Raw genomic sequence first — 23,039 nt, forward strand, 5'->3', positions numbered from 1 at the left:
GCTGATTGGTCAAACCCTCGCCTGATTAAGACAAAGTTTGTGCCATGTCACATTACAAATCATCACAAATAACAGCAGACAGTGTTTATTAAAATGCACATGGGACAAAACATGCAATAATTTCAACAACACAAAGTGATCAGAATGTTTTCAAATAATGATGCACAATAAATAACATGGTATTGGGATTTATAAAATGCACAAATGCAGCATTATTCTGTCAATGAAACTAAATGTCATGCAGATGATGTTGAGTGCATGCATGCATAGGAAATCAATCAATGATCATCAATCCTGTATTTCCTATTGCCACATAATCCATTTTGTCTCATGAACATAAAAATGAACAGTTAACAATATGTTATACAGTAACACGAGTAAAAGGAATATGTTTATGACGCAAGCACTACATGTTGTCATATATCTGATAACACAGACGCTTGTATGACAGGTGCACCCATCAACACAGGAAATGAGGTCATAGGTAGATCCCATTTTGGAGCTGGGCTGAAGCCATAGTTCCTCTCAACTAATACTACATTAACAAGGCTCTGAAGAACCAGGTAAATGCTGCTTGTAGAACAAGCTTTCTTGTTACATGTTTCTATATACCTAAGCTTGGTAACATATGTGAACAATTCAAGGGTCAACCTTTATGTAAATCATCTGATGTTGAGTTCAGTTTATACATTGTTTCAGAACTAAATACAGTGATGTAAGCTCATGATAGCCTTATGCCTGTGACTTTTCAAGGGAAAGAAAGAAAAGTGTGTGAAGATGTCTCACTCTTCATACTGTACTGAGCTTTCATTGGACAATACATGCCAATGCTCAATCTTCTTATCTTTGTTCTTCAGACATTCATACCAGTGCTTCAGACAGTCACCTTTAGCCTGGATTCCCAGCTGGCATCCCCCTGTCAGAAACAAAAGATAATGTAAGAGTAGTCTGAGGACACCACTCAGTGACCAGACATGAGATTTACCTATAAAGTCGTTAGATTTCCCCATATCATAGTCCCACACAGAGATGTCAAGAGTTTTTTTGGCAAGCTCTCCATGTTTTATCTCATAAAAGAACTCCTATTGCACATTGAGCTCAGAGTCAGTCAAAGATGAAAAACTGAAGAACAGGTGAGATGGAAAAGCAACAGTTTTAAAGCAACTAACCTCATTAAACTCTGGATTTAAAGTCTTCTTTTTGGTTTGTGTTTTGTTTTTAGCTTTCTTTCCCATATCAGGCTTAAGGCATCTACAACATTAAAGACATATGAACAGCATATACTTGAAGAGATTATGAGTTTCATTTAGTGATTTGTCCAACAACAACAACATCAACAACATCAAACATACATTTTCACGAATGGATCCGAGTAGCCGTTTGAGTCCATAGCAGCCAGGTGAGCACAGCGGACCACACCTACAACCAGACAGCTCTTCTGACTGCTGTACATCAGGGACACAAGGATGCGCCCTCTCTCCTCTGCATCATCACATTCATTCAACTAAATAAAAACAAGATGAATTAAAGCCGCAAGCGGCATCCAACGGCCCTCGCGGGCCGCCGGCCTTCCGACTCTGCTCTCTGCATTTTACAGAGTTGGCGCTAACGTAATTGTCTAAGAACTAAGACAGCGACACATTGGACATGTACAATGCTGTGCTTAACCAGTGCAAATGAACACAAATGTTGGTCAAATGTGCAGCTCCAGCGCACAGAGACCGTGACACTTGGAATAAAAATATGGATAACTTTTGATGCTCCGCTTGTGTAGATTATTTTCCCCAAATATGAACTTGATCGAGCTATTGCCCACAGAGGAGTTCATTAAAGTGTGAAGCGTAAATGTGAACATTTCAAGGATTTGGCGTTTTTCCCATTTGTGACATATATTTGCGGCTCTACCGCACAGAGACCGTAGCACTTAGAATCAAAATATGGATAACTTTTGATGCCCCGCTTGTGTAGATGATATTCTCCAAATATGAACTTGATCGGGTAATCGCCCTAGGAGGAGTTTGTTAAAGTGTGAAGTGTAAAAATGTGGTCATTTGAGAGATTTTGCGGTTTCCCCATAGGGATAACATGGGATGTTTCTGTCATCGCTACGGCTACGCTTTACCAAATATGACTTTGGCTCCCATACTTTTATTTTGGGGATGGCAAATGAGAATTGTGTGCAAAATGTCATGTCATTTGGAAAAACTCTTGTTTATAGGCCACTCTGAAGGCCGAATAGTCCAAATTCTGCGAAAAGTTTGCGGCTCAGCTGCACAGAGACCGTAAATGTTATCCATAAAATTTGAATAACTTTAGATGCCCCACTTGTCTAGAGGAGGTACACCGATTTTGAGATTGGTGAGCCAAACGCACTAGGAGGAGTTTGTTAAAGTGTGAAGCGTAAATGTGAACATTTCAAGGATTTGGCGTTTTTCCCATTTGTGACAGTATATTTGCAGCTCCACGGCACAGAGACCGTAGCACTTAAAATCAAAATATTGATAACTTTTGATGCCCCATTTGTGTAGATGATTTCCCCAAATATGAGCTTGATCGGGCAATCGGCCTAGGAGGAGTTGGTGAAAGTGTGAAGCGTGAAAATGTGGTCATTTTAGAGATTTCGCTGTTTTCCCATTTCTAACATATATTTGCGGGTCCGCCACACAGAGACCGTAGCACTTAGAATCAAAATATGGATACCTTTTGATGGCCCGCTTGTGTAGATGATTTTCCCCAAATATGAGCTTGATCGGACAATCGCCCTAGGAGGAGTTTGTTAAAGTGTGAAGTGTAAAAATGTGGTGATTTGAGCGATTCTACGATTTTCCCATAAGGATAACATGGGATGTTTCTGTCAACGCTACGGTTACGCCGTACAAAATATGACTTTGGCTCTCATACTTGTATGATCAGGATGGCAAATTAGAATTTAGTGCAAAATGTCATGTCATTTGGAAAAACTCTATTGTTTATAGGCCACTCTGAAGGCCAAATAGTCAGAATTCTGGGAAACGTTTGCGGCTCCGTCGCACAGAGACCGTAAAAGTTATCCTTAAAATTTGGATAACTTTGGATGCACCACTTGTCTAGAGGACGTACACCGATTTTGAGGTTGGTGGGCAAAACGCACTAGGAGGAGTTCGTTGAAGTGTAAAACATAAAAATGTGGTAATTTGAGAGATTTTGCGGTTTTCCCATAGGGATAACATGGGAGGTTTCTGTCATCGCTACGACTACGCCGTAAAAATTTAGGCATTTTTGTGATTGGCTTTTGTGATCGGGACGGCAAAATAGAATTTTGGGTAAAGTTTAGACAATTTTGGTAAAACAAATTTTTGACCTTCAATGTTAATTTAAAGGTCACTCTGTAGGGGGCGCTATCGCGGCCATTTCAATTTTGTCAGCCTAAACTGGTCCAAACTAGAAAGTTTAACAACTGATTAAAATTTGGTCCTAATCGGACTGGTTTTGATCAATTGGGAGCAATTTTTAGATCTGCAATATTCCAAAATAAGTTGTCCAACTTTGCGGCTGCGCCGCACACAGACCGTTAAAGGTATCTCAAAAAATTGAATAACTTTAGATGCCCCACTTGTCCAGAGGACGTACGCCGATTTTGAAGTCGGTGGGCAAAACGCGCTAGGAGGAGTTCGTCAAAGTTTGACGTGAACAAAATGACTAACACAGCGTATTTTCATTTTCAAAGGAAGATGGCGGCCATAGGGTAAGTCTGGGGGCGTGGCCACAATGATTTTTTTTGTTCGTCCTCACAAGAGGAATGCGTGTCCCGAATTTCGTAGCTTTACGCCAAAGTTGACCTCGGGGCGTCTCCCATAGGCGCAATGTATTTTGACTTTTGTCGGTGGCGCTGTCGCGCCATTTTTTAACGAAAAAAAAAATGGCCCAGAAAAAATAAAATTTTTCGCCGATTCTGAATTTTGGGCAAAGTTTGGTGAGTTTTTGAGCATGTTCAGGGGGTCAAATTAGAGATCAAAGCGCTGAAGAAGAACAAGAAAAATAATAATAAAAAAAAAAAATAATAATATTTTTAGCAAAAACAATATAGCCGTTTCCACTATAACAACAAATTATACATCGTTTGAAAGCTCTAAGCCTTCCCGATGCCGCCATGGGGTGGAATCATCATTACGAGCGCTTACGCGCTCGTCACTCCCTATTCCGTCGGGATGCCCCGCCCACTCCCCATAGACTTCCATTGATTTGAGCAGATACAAGCATGGCCCATGCCTTCGGCATGGATTCTCGCATACGGGACGATGCCAGGAGGGTTTTTGAAGGAATGCAGCGCTTCGCGCTGCTGTTGTCAACAATTAGTGAATGGGCTACGCCCATTCACTAATTGTTGACTATTTCTGTCATAGCAGGAGTAAGTATGCATGATCCATGCCTTCGGCATGGGCTAGTTCACTGTACTTGCCAGGGGCGACGGGGCACCAAACATGCGGGCTGCGCCCGCATGTTTGGTAAGACAGTTGCAACGCTGCCTTCGGCAGCGTTGCGGGAGCAATAGGCCCTCCGCCCTGCTGGGGCTCGGGCCTAATTAAAGCCACAAGCGGCAATGATCGGCCCTCGCCACGCCGCCGCCGCCACGCCGCAAGAGGAGGGGGCGCTAACGCGCCCCAATGGTCCTTTTATTACGCCTACTGCTGAATCTGTGACGCTGTCACATCTTCTCCCCTTTGTTTTACCATCAAAAAGCAATTCTATTTTGAATTCTTGGCAAAATGTGCGGCTTTGCCGCACAGAGACCGTGACTTTTTGAATAAAAATGTGGATAACTTTTGATGGTCCACCCCTGAAGATGAGTCTCACCAAATTTTACGTTGATAGGACTAACGCCCTGGGAGGAGTTGGTGAAAGTCCAAAGTGTAAACATGTTCTGGCGATTTCCCCATTGGAATAACATGGGAGGTTTTGGTCATCGCTACGGCAAAGCCATAACAATTATGACATGGGTCTCATTGACTTTTTTGATGGGGATGCTAAAATTGAGTTGTGTGTCAAATTTCATATAATTTCGCAAAACTAAACATATAAAATCTGTAGGGGGCGCTGTGGCTCCAAATTAATTTATTTCACTTCAAGTAGGTTTAGGGCAAAGAGTTTAACAACTGATTCTAATTTGACGCAATTCGGATTTTATCTGCGCAAACGGCAGAAATGTTAAATTTGGGAGATTTCTGAAATTCTAGCTACAGTTTGCGGCTTCGCCGCTCAGAGACCGTGACAGGTATCAATGTAATTTGAATAACTTTTGATGTCCCACTCCTCAGTAGCATTTTCACCAAATTTCAGCTTTTTAGGGCCAACGCCCTGGGAGGAGTTCGTAAAAGTACGACGTTTGGAAAAACTCCTGAGTCATGTTTAGCCATTTTTAAGCAATATGGCCGACATTTGGTTGGGCGGACGGCGTTGCCGTAATAATATTTTTTACTTCTCTTGTCACCATCTACCTCGGCGCCAAATTTCATGATTCTACGATCAGATTTTTTTTGGGTCATTTTCCCACTTTGTGTTTTTGGCCCTCTATACAGTAATAATGTTCAATTTTTGCATTACATGCTTATATGCACAGAACATGCAAGAGATGGGGAACGTATTCGTGAGCTACTTAGAGCAAATGAGTGCTTTTTTGCACGGGCTTCGCCCGTTTACAACGGTAATGTTCCATTTTCCTACTACTAATTAGTATGCACGGGGCGTGCGTGAGTGAAGGAGTGCGTTAGTGAGTGTTTGGAAGTGGGCTACGTGCGCTTTTTCGCAGCCGTGCTTCGCACGGCCTTACGAGATTAATAGGCCTCTCGCCAGCTTGTGGCGCTCGGGCCTAACTAGGGAACTGTAGGCATACTCAAGAAGCACTTAAAAGTATTATGTAACACAGGTACATAAAGGCAGGTATTTTTGTGTGTTGAACTTACATCCTCTTCATAAAGAGCCATGCCCCGAGATGAACCTCCAGCAGTCTTTTTCACCTGAGGAGTTGTTCACACATGAGATATATTTATGGGGATAAAGGAATCCATAGATGTTTTCTCATGACACTAACCGGTATCACTCTCTCTAAACAAATATTGAAGTTTTTCTTTTGGTTGAATTTGAGTTTCTTGAGGGCCACCCGTGTTTCGCCAATGAATTCGTTGTGCCCAAATGTGTCTTCATCGCTCACTGAAAGCCTAGGTCAGAGACAAATTGTCTCCTAATTATTAAATACTGGTAAATTGAAGGAAACGGTACCAAGACACAGTAAATTAATACCGAAGGGTTTTGCGTGACATTTCTTCATCTGTGATCCCATGGTAGACCAAAGTCTCATTCCACACTGGATTCAAAGTGTTCTTAAGCGTCTTGGTGCGAAGCTTGTTGGACTAAGGAATACATCCAGACACAGTATAAACCACACATTATTCAAATTAAAATGTAACGTTGCTTTCAGTGGAACAGAACAATTGTATTGAAGAAACCATCGGTAGTCAAGATCCGTAGACAAGGAAATAATCAGCAGCACATTCACTCATAATAATTGATCAAAATGGACTAATAAGGCAATTTTTGATTTTTAACCATTGCTTCTGTTTCTAATTTATTACACATATTATGTGGGAATACCTTACTAGCTCCGGGCAGGAGATGCAGTTTTACATAGGGATCAGCAAGGCCATTGGAATCCATCGGTTTCAAACCCTGTTTCAAAAACAAACATTGAGGGGAAGCAGACTTCTAATACTGTCACACTGCTTACTGCATGTTGGCACCTTAGATTTGATGATACAACATTGTAATATATGGCTCTCCTGTTCATAAAGTAGACTGAACTCCAGAGATCCCAGTGTGGCTGCAGAACATAAGCACACACAACATGCTAGTATATCAGAAAGAAAATATATATTTCACATTTGTCACGCACAATCCTCATGAATTTGATGGTGTCATTCCTCAGATGTGATGTCTTGTGAACGCAACCTAGTCCTGATTCAGTTTTCAAATATTCACAGGGCTTGTATTTAAAAAAAAAACAATTGTGACAAAAATAATGATTCAAGGCTGTAGTGCAATAGTGGTGGTACATCATTAGTAAAGTAAGTTGTTCTAGCTGTTGAATGACAGGACTTTGGACTTTTCATGCAATTAATTCTAAGGATACTACATTCTGTTTTGTTACTCACTGGCATCGTCGGAATCATATTCATCGTCCTGTGTTGTCTCTGGGGGAGGTCTCTGTGGAGGGGGTTGGCTGGAAGTGTTATTCACCACTGGAGTGAGTTTGGGAGCTGGATTGTAGGCTGAGGTGGAACTGGCCACAAGAGGTCGTTTTTCCTCCATAACTGGAGGAGACGACAACTCTTCTCTCTGTGACCATTTACTTTCCAAATCTGTAACACAGTAAGTGGCATTTTCGAATATTTGTTTGACATTGTTTGGTCGAAATTACATTGTACATTAGACCTGTTAATTAGTCATAAGAATTGGAAATATATAATAACAGCTTGTAGACGTATATAGTATATAGTTGTCAATATCCAGAAAATTATTATTTGAATCTCATTCTGATTATCATTTTGAACTCTCTTGAAAGGGTGAATATACAATTATTAATATTGATATCCCCATTGTAGATGTTTAGGCCTCTATACGTGATTGTTACCACTTTTACATGGCTCCACCTCGCTCCCCATTTTATTTTTTAACACATAAAACATACAGTAACAGAGAATATCTAGCTAAAATGTCTATAAAACAATCAACAAAACATTCAGTGATTTAACAACAAATTAACAAATTCATAAAAACACACATTCAATATGAAATAAAATCATGTCAAGCAAAAGCACTGGGATTGTTCTACAGACAGGGATCAAAATTGCTGAAGGTCTTTTTTCCTGACTCGACTTGGTGCGACTGTGATATAAAGCTGTCCTGAGATCTCAGTTAATGAATGCTTGATCTCCAGTCCAGAAGAATGAAAAAGAATAATGTCCCACCTGTAAAGCCTTGCAAAGATTTTGCAGTGGTGTTGATTATTGGTCTGCATATCTTACCTGAGCAGCAGGGTGCCTGTTGAGCTCTAGCCCGCGGTGGTTTAGAAGCTAACACATGTCCCTCTGCTTTCATTACCACCTCTGGACTGGCCTGGCCCTTATTACCGCTGTCAGCTGTTGTTCTTGCCGTCTGGTCCCATTGTTCTGATCTAGAGGGCTGTGGGGCTAGCGGCTCAGCACCAGCCTCTGAGCAGAAAGAAGAGACACAATGATGCTCCCGTGTCTGCTTCCTTAATTACACAGGCTCATTAGCATTAGTCATTGCCATGATGGTATATGCATTCCAATAGAAATCATCTGCTCACTTCGGCGAAACACTATTGATTGCTTCAAAACAATATCGATTTTTGAGTGTTTATGAATACATTCATGAATCTGTGTTTTGCTTGTCAGTGTCTTGTGCTTTCGTTCAGTCATTGTCAACATTGGGTGTGATTCTGTTATGCAGTAAAGCAATAAGAAACAATGACATTCTTTTTTTGGCAGCTCATCATTTGTGCCACCCTCAAAGTTGAAACATTTTGTATTCATGTATCTGGTGCTATGTAGGACATGTAGTTGAATACCCGTGTAACATTTGTAGAGTAAATTGTTAAAGAAGAGCGTTACTTGGCTCTTGATGAAGCGTGGCCTTTTCCTGTGGTCTCTGATGGTGGTCTGGAGCAGAGTTGGGCTCAGAGCTGGACTTTCGTGGTTTGGACAGAGGCAGTGGGCCTGGGAGAGGCTGCAGCTCTCTCCCTTTGAAGAACCAAGCACCTGACCGTTTCTGCACCTGTAAAACAGTAAGGTGGACTTCTGACAGTTGCTGTATTAACTGGAGGCTAGTTTAAAAGAGAGTCACTGGTCAAGTTGCATAGAAGTTTTACATTACAAAGTTATGACTGGTAGAGGATATATTTGTATTGTGCAAACCCAAACAAACATAGAGCCAACACTGTAACATAAATAAAACTGTAAAAAGCTCAAAATGGTACTGGTTGTTGTAAATATTAGGTTACCTATGTTTACTTCAAATACTGTGATGTATCAAAGATCATTTTCTAGGTCAATGGGCACTGAAACACAAAGCTACAATAAAGCTCAGTGTTGAAAAATAATAAATGCGCCAAAATATTGTGATCCGACATCAGCTGTTTTTTCTCACCTCTTGATGCTCATTGCAGATTCGGCACAGCCACATTGGGCCGTCCCTGCTGTTACTGTAGATTCCACATTTACTACACATGTGCTGCAAAGAAACAGAAACAAAATAATCTGGAAAGAGTACATTGACAGAAGGAAGCAACAGGAATATAGTATACTTTATCGTCAAGATAGCAATAACCTTATGCTTTCTTACTGACAACTAGACAGAAGGTGAAACATAAGACCATAAATAATCTGTCATAGGAAGTTAGCAAATGGTTGGCTTGGCATGTATTATCTCTATAGGAAACCTCCAAGGAACTACATTCTGCTCTAGTTGTATGTGTAAAGTAATGGATGCATCTGCTGGGACTGCACACCTACTTTGTTGCAGTGCGCACAGAGGACAGCTGTGACCCCCTGTGGTCCAAACCCTGCCCCACATATGAGGCAGAGCGACTGGCCATCTCCACACGCAGTCTTCTTTATATTATCCAGCCGAGTGGAGAGGCGCCTGCAAACACATGCTAATCACTGTGTGTCCTGACTCATATCAGCAAACAAAGACATCTACATACCATCTTCAGTGGATGAGAATGGTAAATGGAAGACTTTGTTAGTAGTTCAGTTCAAACAGTATGATATTTCAATTGAAATACAATTTGTGGGTTTCAGATTCCTGGTATACAACACATTTTTCTCATTAAAAATATTAAAATATTTTGTTTTAAATTGGTAATTGCCATGGCAACAGCCCTAATTTCTCATAATCTTAAACCCATGGAAACGTGTGACCCCTCCTTCATTTTTATTTGAATTAAAATATTGGCTTCTTTGAACTGAAGTTAAATACATGCTTAACCCTGTATGTGTATGTAAATTGATATGACAAGAGTAGTTTACATGATCTTACTCAATCCTCTGCTGTTCCATGGCCTCCATCATTGCAGCGCGAGCCAGAACACTGTTGATGATCTCCTTTTCCTCATCTGTGAGCTCTGCTCCCAGTGGGGCGCTGGACATGTTCATCACTCTCCAAATCTAGACCAAAAACACAACCACCCACACGCAGCGTAAGAGCCAGCTCCAAATAAATCGGCCATCTCCCATGACTGCACTGACACGCAGTGGGACACAGAAGTCTGAAGACATCAGCAACAATCTCGCAAATATTACACAATAATTGCAATTTATGTAAGTATAAAGCTACAGAAAAACTATGGAAGAAATCAAATGCACAACAAGGAATGCCTTAAGTGTTATTTTGTTTAAATTATATTTAAAAAATCAAATTCCCTTCTCACCCTCTGCGGGTGGTCCTGTCCCTTTTTCTAAGCTCGGGTCCTCTACCAGAGGCCTGGGAGCTTGAGGGTTCTGTGCAGTATCTTTGCTGTTTCTAGCACTGCACTTTTCTGGACTGAGATGTCTGATGTTTTTCCTGGATCTGTTCAAGCCATTCCTCCAGTTTGGGGGTCACTGCCCCAAGTACTCCGATGACCACGGGCACCACCGATACCTTCACGCTCCAGACCTTCTCCAGCTCCTCTCTGAGGCCTTGATATTTCTCTCTCTCTCTCTCTCTCTCTCTCTCTCTCTCTCTCTTTAACAAATTAGCATCTTTTTGATGTTTCCACAGAGATTGGTATGTAAGATAACAATCGATGTTATTTAGTTAAATAACTATGGCTCCTGTCAGATTTTGTAGACGTTTGCTTGTTAATGGAAACGTCATTCATGTTTTTCCCCTCCATGTCCTCATGAACTCATACTTAGTACAAGTTGAAAGCGGTGCATCATAGGCTTGTAAAACATGGCCAGAGGGAAATCATCAGCCGTCCCACTGTAGTGCAGAGGTGCTACTTGGAACACAACAGATATGAGCTAATGTGAGCCATTGTTTTAGATGAGCCACACATAATGCTGTGTCATTGACCCTGGACAATATAGATACATCTGTTGGTCATGGCAAAATGAACACACCTAAGTACAGCTGCACAGAGAAAAAAGCAGTTAATTGTGTACAAGTCAGATCTTTATGGAAGACTTGCTCTCATTATAGTCGGACACAACTATAGTTTAAACAAAATGCTCTGACCTTTTTACCTAATTTGAATGCTTTTTCTCCTCAATGGCCCTTGCTGACAACTGACAATTTAGAGTAAGCCTGTTCACCAGAAGCGAGAGCCTAAAATCTCTTAAACTGGGCCAAGCAAGAAATTAAAATGCTTTTCACCTCTGTTAAGTCGACAGAGCAATACAGTAGCAGATGGGTGTTGTACGAGTGAACAGATCAGTGGCTTAAAGTCGAATAGAAATATGTGTTTGTATTTCATTCTATATACTAAATTAAAATGTCACATAATAAATGTCAATGGCGGCTGTCACGTTGGACACTGCGGAAAGCTGACAGACGTGTTTGTGTCTTATAGGTCAAGAGTTAGAGGCAGAGCTGTGGAAGAGCTAATTCGTAACCGACTCCGGCAGGTCTAATTGTAATCAGTACAACCTCATGACTTAATCGGTAAAGACAGAAGACATGGACCTATAAAGATACGTTTTCACACAACAATCAAGGGCATAAATGCTACGAGGTGCAGTTATCAGTGCATCCTAGTTGTGCAATTGTGCATCTGTTATGGAATTGTTCATCCAGTGCATAGAAATAACAAGGACACCTTCAGTTCTATCATTGTTGACACAGTTGTGTGGTTACCGCTATCAATGACCGGTCATATACTGTTACAAAATTTGTCCTTCTCTAACATTATCAGTTTCCTTGGTCAACTTGTCTCACAGAAGCGATATAGTGGGCTAGTTTTGAGCACAATTCTTACACAAAGTGCTTTACATAACAGTAAATTATGTATTAAAATCACAATACAAACAGATAAAAACGTAAAAATACATACAGGCCTTCTATTTAAACCTCCTTGAGTGGAAGCATAGTCAGGCCTCAATAGCCAATAGCACAATGTGTAAGTATTCAAGTTGCCGGGTCCCAGACCGATGTTACATAAACCTCAACTGCCTCAGACATGCAGAGTCTCCTGCCTCTCCTTACAAATCAAGCATTAGGACACTTATTTTCCCCAAACAAAAAATCAGTTTATGACATATGGCTGTGGATTTTTATTTTTCCTTTCTCTGCAGGTATAGCCAATTAATAGTTTGCAAATGTGTATAATGTTATTTTATGTGACGACTGGGTCAGTTACACCCTGTGCAGATATAGACAGATGATCACTAATGTATCCGCCATGACCAATCTAGATTTTCCACTTCATTAATAGAACTCATTGTTTGCTGTCTGATTGTCATTTGTTTGTTTGTTGTTTAATTTGCGCTGGTGGATGTAGCATTATCGCACAGTCAAAGGCAATTTCTTCTGGTCGTGTAGAATTTCACACAACTGTGGTTCCACATAAATATCAGCAACAATTACAGCGTTCGTTTATTTTATGCTTGGACAAATGTCCTACATTGGATTGGCTTCAAGTTCACTAGCATGACAAACCAGCGCTGAGATCATGTTGAAGTTATCATGAATAACATACGAGACATGTCGGGTCAGTGGTGGCTCACAGTGGCCGTCATATGACCAGAGCATCTCTGCCTAACAATAGATCAATGTACATGACAGTGCTATGATTCTCAAAGTCACCTTTTCAGAAGAAGGGAGGACACAAACCATGTTTTCACCCCATGAACCCTCATCTTTGCCTCTTTCGCCATCCCATGGTCGTAACCTGCACCTCTTAGTATATTTATGGTAATATGCAAGTCAAGCTACAAAGCATTATGAGCTGTGAGGTGGACATTAACTGCACAACATGAAGACTGTGTTAGTGGTGTAGGTAATCTAATCTAATCTAATCTAATCACCATGTCTCCAGTTCTATTTACACTTTACATAATAGATTGTAAGAATATTAATTTATTATAATGAGATAGAGGTATTGATTGTGTGACACAAACTGCCTGATTGTTAATGTAAACAAGACACAGGAGATTGTAATTGACCAGAGGCAGGTAAGAAACCACAACCCAGTGTCAAGCAGTCACTCAGGTTGCCTCATATAAGTATTTAGGAGTACATCTGGACAGCCTTCTGACACATTGAGAGCCTCTGTAGTGGGTCAGGTTTTACAGAGCCATAGTTGAGAGCGTCATCTGGTTTGGCATGACAGCATGGTACGGCTAAGAAATAAACTGACACATATTCATAAATGTGCAATGAAGATAATTGGACACAAGTACTATGAACCACTGCAGACAATATATGAGAGGGCTGTGGTGAAACAAGGCACCGTGATCACAACAGCCCTTCAACACCCTCTATCCTCAGTGTACAATATGTTACCGTCGGGGAGGAGGCACCACATCCCCAACTTCAAATCTAACCGGCTCAGACTTAAATATTTTATCCCAACATCAATTAAACTGCTGAATTCTAAGTGACTTAAAAAAGTATAATGTACTTAATTATCTTTCAAGCATCATGGACTTTTCCATCACATGCCCTTTCTTGGCATAATTTTTCAAATCTCTTAACTTAAGAATTCATTTTAATTGTGACTTTGCTGTAGTTGAATGTTTTTTGCTTTTCTTAGTCCACAGATTCTCCAAGGGGACAATTACGTTTATTCTTATCTTATCTTTTTGTGTGATCTAATGATGCAGAGAGGTGTAAGCTGCAGTAAAGACACAGGATGTTGCTGTATTGATTGTAGAAATACGAGAACTATAAGCTAAGAAAAATGGTCAAAAATGGTCAACCGAATGGTCATTCATCTGAGTAGGCAGCAGAGATTTCACATACCACTGTATGTTATGTAAGAGTGTGAATAGTTGATGCTTTGTGCACTTAAAAGGGTCAAAGTAGGTCAGTGTGCGCCAACTAAGGGATTTGCATTCATGTAAGGTGTTCCAATATTCTTAGTGGCAGCTATATTTTATTTAAGTACAGTTCAGTATTTAGTTAATTTAGCATTTGTAGTCCAGTATTTTAATAATTAAAACATTTAATAATATAAACTCTTCCTCACCCTCCGCGGGTGGTCTCTATTTATCCCACTTCAAGCTCGGGTCCTCTACCAGAGGCCTGGGAGCCTTAGGGTTCTGTGCAGTATCTTTGCTGTTTCTAGCACTGCCCTTTTCTGGACTGAGATATCTGATGTTTTTTCTTGGGATCTGCTCAAGCCATTCCTCCAGTTTGGGGGTCACTGCCCCATGTGCTCCGATCACTACGGGCACCACCGATACCTTCACACTCCAGACCTTCTCCAGCTCCTCTCTGAGGCCTTGATATTTCTGTAGTTTCTCATGTTCCTTATTCCGGATGTTTCCATCCCATGGCACTGCAATGTCCACCACCTCGGCTTTCCTCTGACCCTTGTCAACCACCACTATGTCCGGTTGGTTCACCATCATAATTCGGTCTCTCTGTATCTGGAAGTCCCAGAGGACCTTGGTGGAGGTGTTTCCGACTTTGTCCTATAGAGAGAGAGAGAGAGAGAGAGAGAGAGAGAGAGAGAGAGAGAGAGAGAGAGAGAGAGAGAGAGAGAGAGAGAGAGAGAGAGAGAGAGAGAGAGAGAGAGAGGGAGAGAGGGAGAGAGAGAGAGAGGGAGAGAGAGAGAGAGGGAGAGAGAGAGAGAGGGAGAGAGAGAGCGAGAGAGAGAGAGAGGGAGAGAGAGAGGGAGAGAGAGAGAGGGAGAGAGAGAGAGCTCTAACGTACGGTATATGCTTTAAGAAATATTCCTGTCAAAGAGCTGGAGTAGTTTTGTTACAGGGCACATTTTAAACAACTTCAGGAGCATTAACATTTGAAAGAACTCTGAATACTGAATACAAGAATCACATTTCAGAACATGTTTAGACAGGTCTGAACTGAACACAACAGGATTTTTCTATAAAAATACATTATATTTTGTTCTTTGCAGTGTACATTCTATTATCAAATCATTGGGTTATATTGTGCAGCTCTATTTATTAATAGTTAAATTTACGTCTTATTATGTTTATTGATTGATGGCCTGCATCACATGTCCTTTTCTTCCATCAATACATCATACATGCCTTCCTCCCACCCATCTGTTTGTGATATCAGCAGTGAGGCATTTGAATTTATCCTCATAAAACTACATATTAGCATAGCATTACGGTATTTCTTTTTTTTGTGTGACATCCTTTTAGTCCTGCATGGTTATGAATGTCAAATGTGCTTTGTCAGTTTCAACAGTTCAACATACATGAAAAACATGACATAGTCCTACAATTCCTGTAATCACAGTTTTTGTGCACATTTTTGAGCCTTCTCCTTGACCTTTCAGAAGTCACAAGTCATTTAAAGAAGGTATGATTACACTGTTTAATGGTGTGATCTGACAGCGAGGCAGGTTTGTGTGGAAAGGTGGATTATATGTATTACACACTTGTGGTTATCAGGAAGACACATTGACATTTGTAAACACTATTTTAAGAACTAGACATTCAAGCGCACAAAAGCAATGTGTGTGAAGTAAAAGCTTTGACATGTTATTTGGCATTACCGTAATATAAAATGACATGCAAGTACCCTTGAAAGCCAGTGCTGAGAGGAGATCTGTCACACATGGTCAGCAGCAAACTCAAATGCATGGCAAATTGACATGAACTAAAGGACATGCAGTTTAGCCGCATGAGACTATGCTTAAGTGCATTATTTCTTTCTTTATACACATCAAAAATTTATTTCACAGCACAAGGCAAGTACACATTGTGGATTCGGGGTAAAAAACAAGCATTGTGTTATTTCCCTGTATTTCTGATGCTTTGAGGCTTAAGATTGGTATTACGGAGCTGATGTGATAAATGCTTTCAAGTCTTTGTGAATAAATACTAAAGCCTGAATACATGGAGAGAGCAAATGGGCAAATCTCTACACAAGCATCATTTTCACATGTATCGGGATGGTAATGTTGTAACTATTGTTATAATAGTGGTCATGTCCACGTCTATAGGCTACATTTCCATCAAGTTTGAGCAGTGAGTTATGGTCACCGACATTAATCTAAAATAAGGTTAGTCATCTCAGGAAACCTACTTTGGGAAACTACATTTAGAAAACAAAAGCAAGTTCCCCTGTTATTTACGGTACACAGAACATTCCCTGAGGAGGCAGCACACTCTCCTCTGAATTAGGCACAAATACGTCTCTGCTCAGAGGCTCTGTTCACCTTCACGGTGCCCCTCAGCTGTGGCCGAGAGCTCCCCGCATGCTTACGTCAGATTCAGAAGCATTTTTTCACTCTTCCATCATGCATCCAAGCATTGATTCATGCTGCTCTATCCTCCTCCTCGTCTCTTCAGCCCTCCGAGCAGGTTTAGCGTTTGAGTCTGGAAGCAGCTTATGGGGCTTAATTCTGCAGGGAAACATCTCCACCTCCTTTATCCATGTGTCTGATGACTCTGTGGGAGTATTAACCCTTACATAGGCACATGTGGGCCTATACCACAGAGCATTATGACCATCGTGATCTTTATAACCAGGTTTAAGTCAGGGACCTAGACCTCCCAAAATCGCAAATCCTGACTTAACCAAAACGGTTAACAAAGAAAAATACCTCTCTAAAAACAAGCTTGACTAAACCAGAGAGGAAGAAAATTGAAAGTATAAAAATGACTGTGGTAGATGTACTCTGATTGTACTTATCCCAGTTGCAAAACCATTGTGCTGCAAGACAGATCTCACAATATATTGGATTGCTTCAGTCTGTATATATACGAACACATGAGTGAGATGATTATCTACAGCCAAGACCACACCAGGAGAACCAGACTGATGAGGAAATGATGGTGTGGTGAGTGACAGCGATTAACGCTAAAACCCACTAGATTACATAGACTCCAGGGGGCAGCTGGAAGACAACCAGAACCATAGTACAATAGAACTTCTACAAAGTCAAGCCCAATATTTATCTTCTAAATGTACTTTAATGCTATTTTTAAATAAATTTCATAAAGCAATGATTAAAAATTATAATAATAAACACTCTACACTACACTCTAGTCTATGACTGAAAATGTGTTTTTTCACATGTTTGTAGAAAGCTTTTTGACAAAAACAGAGGAGTCGTCGCTCTGTATTAACACACACGGTTGCAGGTCACATGGGCTGTAATGGTGGTTGAGGGAGCCACCACAGACCACCCATGTCCACTTCTCCTACTTTCTTTGAAGAAAAGGCAGCTTTCAGAGCCTTGAGCGTTTAGACCACACGGCTGCACCCGTCCCAGACCCAGAACCCTGAAGGTTTCTGCTCTCAACTCAACTCTTGCTCTTCGGCGGTATATAAAGGTCAATCAACAATTGTGTGAAGTGAGGCGACTGCTGTTATGATTTTGGGCTCTAAACAATACGTTTAATTGAATTGAGCAACACATTCACACACAGGGTGTCTTTTAGTGCTAGTAGCGTGGCAGGCAACGGTCCACCAATCGTTTGATAGTTGTTTATAGGTGCTATGCTTCAGCTACAAATGGAAACATGGCCCAATGTTCTGGTAAGCAATATTGAATGTGAATCTTTCTTAAATATTCAAGCTATTATTCTGACCCCATCCTCGAAAGTGCTGTACACTTCAAAGTCCGTTGTTATGTTGACAGTACAATTTCTGTTGATTTTCTTCATAGACTTTTTTAAATCTTATTCTATTTATTAATATTTTATTATCAATCTATTATCATTGTATTATAATTGTGTGTTATTTGCATTAACATCAATTACCATCAAAATGTTAAGTCACAACAGCGGCTAACCAGCTTCATAATAACTAATGTCCAAAAAAATCTCAAATTTGGCAAGCTGTATTTATAAGTATATCACTTTGAAGTTTTGAATCGGCCATCATTACAGGATTTATACATTTTCTATACATGTGTACCATTAGTAACTTTTTGATCCACAATTTTTGACGGCAGTAAAATTCTTTTTTTGCTCTTTCTCATCTGAATTGTAAAATCAAGCTCCTGCACTAATCATGAATCAGTGCTAGTGCAGCCTCTGCAGTGAGCCTTGACTTCTGCAGCATCTGAGCTTTCACATAAGACATGGCTTGTTCATAAACTGAGAATGCGAAAAAAAAACTTGAATGTGTCCTCTTTATTTTCTGTGTTTCTAGTGCCTTGAATAAAGGCATTGATTTGTTTTATGCAATTAGAATATTCTGCAGTATGTTGTCAAATTGTGTAGTAATCTTTACTCTTCCGTTTACTAACACAGTATCAGCAAGATGCCCATCAACATCTTTTCACCTCATAAACAGCATAATGTCAAGCTATTGTAAAAGTGGAGGAGGATGCTGTCTAAGTGCTACAGTGCTGCTCAAAAGTACATTACATTATCATCATCACACCACTAGAGATGTAATTTGATCACATACACAATCTGCTGCTATTATAAAAAAATATATATATATTCTAAAGCTGAGTCTCATGTCTTATTGCCTGGCTGTGGTGAACCCAGTTGCCATGTTAACAGATGATCTATTGATAAATGTGCCCATCTTTTGGATATACTTGGTCATAATTCCTTTTTGTCATTTAATGCGGAAAGTCCAACTGTTTTCTATACAGCTAACACCACGCGTTCAGATAAACAGCTTACAAAGGTGTGACAGTGGGCTTCTGCTACAGGTATGGGAGTGTTATAGCAACCGATATCGATTTCCAAGTGCAGAGGACACAATATCTAAGACAGAGGTGAAGACAATCTTTTTTACATTTGAACCATGTGCATCATGGGTGACATAAAATTAATTTGAATCAATCTTGGGCAGAGATGGGTAGTACTTAGTTGCAGTTATTCAGTTGCATTTACTCCGAGTATCATTTAGTTTGAAGGTACAATACTCTTACTTGAGTAAAGGTTTTGGTCACTCTTCACACTGTGAGTATGTGTACAAGTGGCAAAAGCTTTATGTTGAGAATATCAAATTATTTGTGTTTCTTGCACTGATCCTTCAGATATGATTTTGTTTTTCTCATTTTTGAGTCTATCCTTTGAAAATACCAGATTGTGTGCATTATTTAATGTTTTAATAACATTTTAACTCTGATTACGTCCAGAGAATTACTCTTACAGTTACTCTTATATACTATTTAAGGTGAAGGTATGCTGTATTGTCCCCGTACAGACGTTTGTCCTCTGCATTTCATTGTACTCTACCCACCTCTGACCTGAGTAACGGTGTTGACCCCAGTTCTGACACTGTTTTGACAAAGACGCAGTTTGCTTAGTCTAACAGGAAGAGGTGCAAAAATCTAATATTTGTAATTGGAGCTTCTTGAAAAATAGGTGGGACAAAAGCGAACAAAAGTGTGCATTCATAGGGCTCACCTCAAGTTCAGCTCTGGATTGCTCAAACAATGTGAGCACTTATCTTGGGTGCACAAGCATACATGGAAGGGCTCTTGACCAATGCATTGTAAATCTTTTATCCTATAGTTTCAGGGTAAGTCCTCCCAGAAGGTAGCTCCCTCAGTGCACCATGACTTTAAACTGCTTAGACTGTCCTCAGAAATGACTGCTGGATGGGAGTTAAAGCATCTGGATTTCAAAAACCATGATGTCCATTGATGGCTTTGAAACCTTTATTTCTACCATGGATCACTCCAGGGCAAATGTGGGATTACATTGACTAACTCATAATTTTGCTTTGTGAAGAAAATAAGTATTTGGACACTGCGCGATTGTGCAAGTTCTCCCTCTTAGAAATGGAGGGGCCTGAAATTTTCATTGTAGGTGCATAACATACAAATTAATCATTTTAAAAATCATACAATGTCATTTTTGGATTTGAAATGCACCTATGCACCTATACAATGAACATTTAAGACCCCTCCATAATTTCTAAGTGGGAGAACGAATTGTGCAGGGTGTGGGTTCTTACAGAATGATTACCACAGCAAAGACCAGTATACTACAAGTGTCTTTTCTCAAAATGTGCATGAACAGAAAAAGTGGACTGATGGAAGCATTTCCCCCGAGTTCAGCACCAAAGAATGTTGAGTTGGCGTGAATGGTTTAGGCTCATGCACAATAGCCATAAGTCAGCATCTGCAGGGCACTACAAGCTGAAAAATCTTCCCCCAAGAGTCGCACCATCATGATTATCCTGGTCAAGGAGGGAATTAGAGAGCTGTACAAGGAGCATGGGAACCAGCAGTGGGAAGTGGGAATCAATCCTGCCATAGTAGAGGACAAGCACAAATCAAGGACCCACCATTTGTTGCAAATCAATTGTACACAGTAGGCCTACTTATTTACTCAAATGGCAGTCTACATGCGGACAATAGATTCCATCTCACTATTCAGAAGAAACTCCAGGACACAGGTAAGACACTTTGGGACCACATGTGATGAAAATATGTGCATGCTGTGTGTTTAATTAATCATGTATCAATATTTAGGTAGCGCTTCCCTTTAGGGCAATGACAGCTGTACTTCAAATGAAAGAAGGCCCACTCAGGGCAGGTCTTGAAGTAATTAAATGTATTACTTAAGAGCATCATTAGAATTCATACATATATTTGCATTAATCATTAAAAGCAAAACAAATCTCAATCAAAATCCATCAAATCCTTTCCGTCATCAAAATGCAATATTAATTGGGTAAAAGTAAAGCTATATAAAACAAATATCAAACAAATTTCCATAGAGTTTATGTTGATTAAGAATATGAATAATATAAATTTAAACTTTGCAACGAGTTTCTGCGTTTGTTGTACATTTCTTGGCAAATAAAATTTGAAGTTTGAGGCCTACCTCAAGTGTCCAAACAGATGTGTGTTTGTGCGTTGTTCTGTCCTCAGAGTGGTGGATGGTGGATGAAAGATGCGGTTGCTCAGCATCCTGCGCTGGAGTCCGCTCTTCCCCAGGAGCGCAGCTTCTCATACTGTAGTAAAGCCTCGCTCCGCCCCCCTCCCTCTTACACTTTAAATAAATCTGTCCACGCGCATCTCATCAACACAAGGGTGATGCCACTGCAGGCGAATAAAAATACAGTTTAAGTCCATCATTGTGATGATTTTGTATCCAATAAATGATCAGGGCTGCTTTGGTTTAACACCTCATACTAGATGATGGATTTCAAAATTATGAACAACTGCTCACACTGTTGCCATAGCAATTAACAATTCAAAACAAAATGTATATTTGAATTGTGAAATGTAAGTTGAAACCAATGAATACATGACATTACATTGTTTGCTTTCAGCCACATGGGACTCTTTCTGATGGCTCTATTTCTGGTGCTTTTAGAGCCTTGAGCTAAACAGCTGCACTTAGGCCTATTATATGTAGTACAATACAGATCATCCAATAGGATTACCGTGTGAGCAATTAGAGACCATATTATTATGTAATTTCCCACAACAAGTAGCTTTAACGTAGACCCATAAGTCAAGTTGTCCACGGTCAGTGTTGCAGAAATAGTTGTGCCAGTCACACATATGTGACATGTGAGTCACTATTACAATAGTGAAATCATGTATATCTAGAGAAATAGACGTTTTACTACAGTTAGTTTCATTGAGCCCAAAGAATAAGGGATGTCAAAAGAATCAAGCGCAATGTGGCATGTGATGACCAGCCTGCTGGCGCCCTCCTGTGGCTCCAACACACGCTCTTTAAACCTGTAATGAGTGCAAATTCTCCCTCTACAAGCCTAGAGATTGATTTATAGCATGCATCGATTCAAACACATGACCCATTAAAATAACTTGTCACTAGATATCAGACTATCTGCCCTTATCAAGTTGGTAGGCTTTATTGATCAAATTGATGATAGGCCTGATATGAAGCAGTGTTGTCTTTTGGTCATTCTACATTTCCAGTCCTCAGATGTTGATGGGAGGCAGAACTAATAATAATTAGTCAAAATCTGTGTTTTTCATTTGTGGCGATCTAGCAGGTCTATCATATATAGCATGTGTCATTCATAAAGAGTAAAACAGCATTGCATTAATGTTTGCGTTAGTGCAGATTCAATGTTGGCAATTTCGAACAAATGTTTTTAATCAAACAGTTCAGTCTTTTTGTTTTAAAGTCGTATAAATTAACTCATAATGTACATTTGAAGATTGGTTTTATTTCAAATTGTATTTTGTACAAAAAACATAATGTTTGTGTGCAGTTGTGACTTACCAGCCCAGAATGTTAGATGGGTATAAAAATAATGTTCCTTAAAATTACACAATAAGTTATAGTGAGTTCAATGGAGGCAATCTAAAAACATCTCGATTTTGTTTGTTTTATTCTAGATGGGACTTGTAAAACTTGCCGCCCTGTCACACATTTTTCTTTTATAAACATTTATTCCCCTTTAAATGGAAGAGAATTGTAATGGGGGGGAAAAGGAAAAAAAGTGTTTTACTTGTTAACTGTGTTGACAATATAGTAAATTGTTGCCATAAATATACCACCCCGTCACTAAAAGCTTCTCAGGTTCATTATTGAGAAATAAAACAAACGATGTTTGTGTCTGAGGTGGCAAAATGTGTTTTTATAAAGGTAGCCTTTATAGTGTGGCTGTGTTAAAATTTTAATTAAAAAATACACATTTTTGTTCTACTTTGTTTCCAAGGTAAAAACATAAAGGTCAAGGTGCTGGAAATGTGCAAACACCCCTTGGTTTTTGGGCAAAGTGTATAACTGCTAAAAATAATGACCATTACTACAGAGGACTTTACTATGTGAATGTCAAGAAGTCATTTCAAACCAAAAATACAGCAAATGATTTGTTTAAGCTCTAGACTGCTTTGAAGGACCGTGATGTGGAATATGTTTGTTTGTCTGCTGTGGACATGTCGGTGTGACTCC

The 23,039-nt window shown here is 39.9% G+C and overlaps 1 protein-coding gene across 2 annotated transcripts; it reads right to left on the reverse strand.

The window, feature by feature from the left end:
* Positions 1 to 74: 74 nt before the first annotated feature.
* rph3aa (rabphilin 3A homolog (mouse), a) lies at positions 75 to 21,065 on the reverse strand. 2 transcript variants are annotated; one of them, XM_072454309.1, is made up of 16 exons: positions 20,985 to 21,065; positions 10,096 to 10,223; positions 9,567 to 9,696; positions 9,202 to 9,285; positions 8,667 to 8,829; positions 8,058 to 8,243; positions 7,185 to 7,391; positions 6,774 to 6,853; positions 6,628 to 6,702; positions 6,277 to 6,386; positions 6,068 to 6,194; positions 5,940 to 5,993; positions 1,353 to 1,504; positions 1,170 to 1,251; positions 986 to 1,082; positions 75 to 916 (listed from the first exon to the last, which is right to left on the reverse strand). In XM_072454309.1, the coding sequence occupies exons 2-16, from the start codon at positions 10,209 to 10,211 to the stop codon at positions 783 to 785; spliced, it is 1,797 nt and encodes a 598-aa protein (XP_072310410.1). In that variant the 5' UTR covers positions 10,212 to 10,223; positions 20,985 to 21,065; the 3' UTR covers positions 75 to 782. The 2 variants fall into 2 exon arrangements, with proteins under 2 accessions (XP_072310410.1, XP_072310411.1); XM_072454310.1 differs by lacking the exon at positions 20,985 to 21,065 and having other exon boundaries at positions 10,086 to 10,219.
* Between the last annotated feature and the right edge of the window lie 1,974 nt (positions 21,066 to 23,039).

Source organism: Eucyclogobius newberryi, unplaced genomic scaffold, assembly GCF_026437365.1.
Source record: "Eucyclogobius newberryi isolate DKJ021-1_F unplaced genomic scaffold, fEucNew1.0.hap1 SCAF_2, whole genome shotgun sequence".
Lineage (NCBI taxonomy): Eukaryota > Metazoa > Chordata > Actinopteri > Gobiiformes > Gobiidae > Eucyclogobius > Eucyclogobius newberryi.

Coding starts and splice junctions, on each gene's coding strand:
- rph3aa (XM_072454309.1), bottom strand. CDS start 10,211: ATGAACATGTCCAGCGCCCCACTGGGAGCAGAGCTCACAGATGAGGAA. Junction 7,392..8,057: donor ACAGGCACCCTGCTGCTCAG/GTAAGATATGCA, acceptor ACTGTGTTACAG/ATTTGGAAAGTAAATGGTCA. Junction 1,505..5,939: donor TGGCTCTTTATGAAGAGGAT/GTAAGTTCAACA, acceptor GTTTTTATTTAG/TTGAATGAATGTGATGATGC.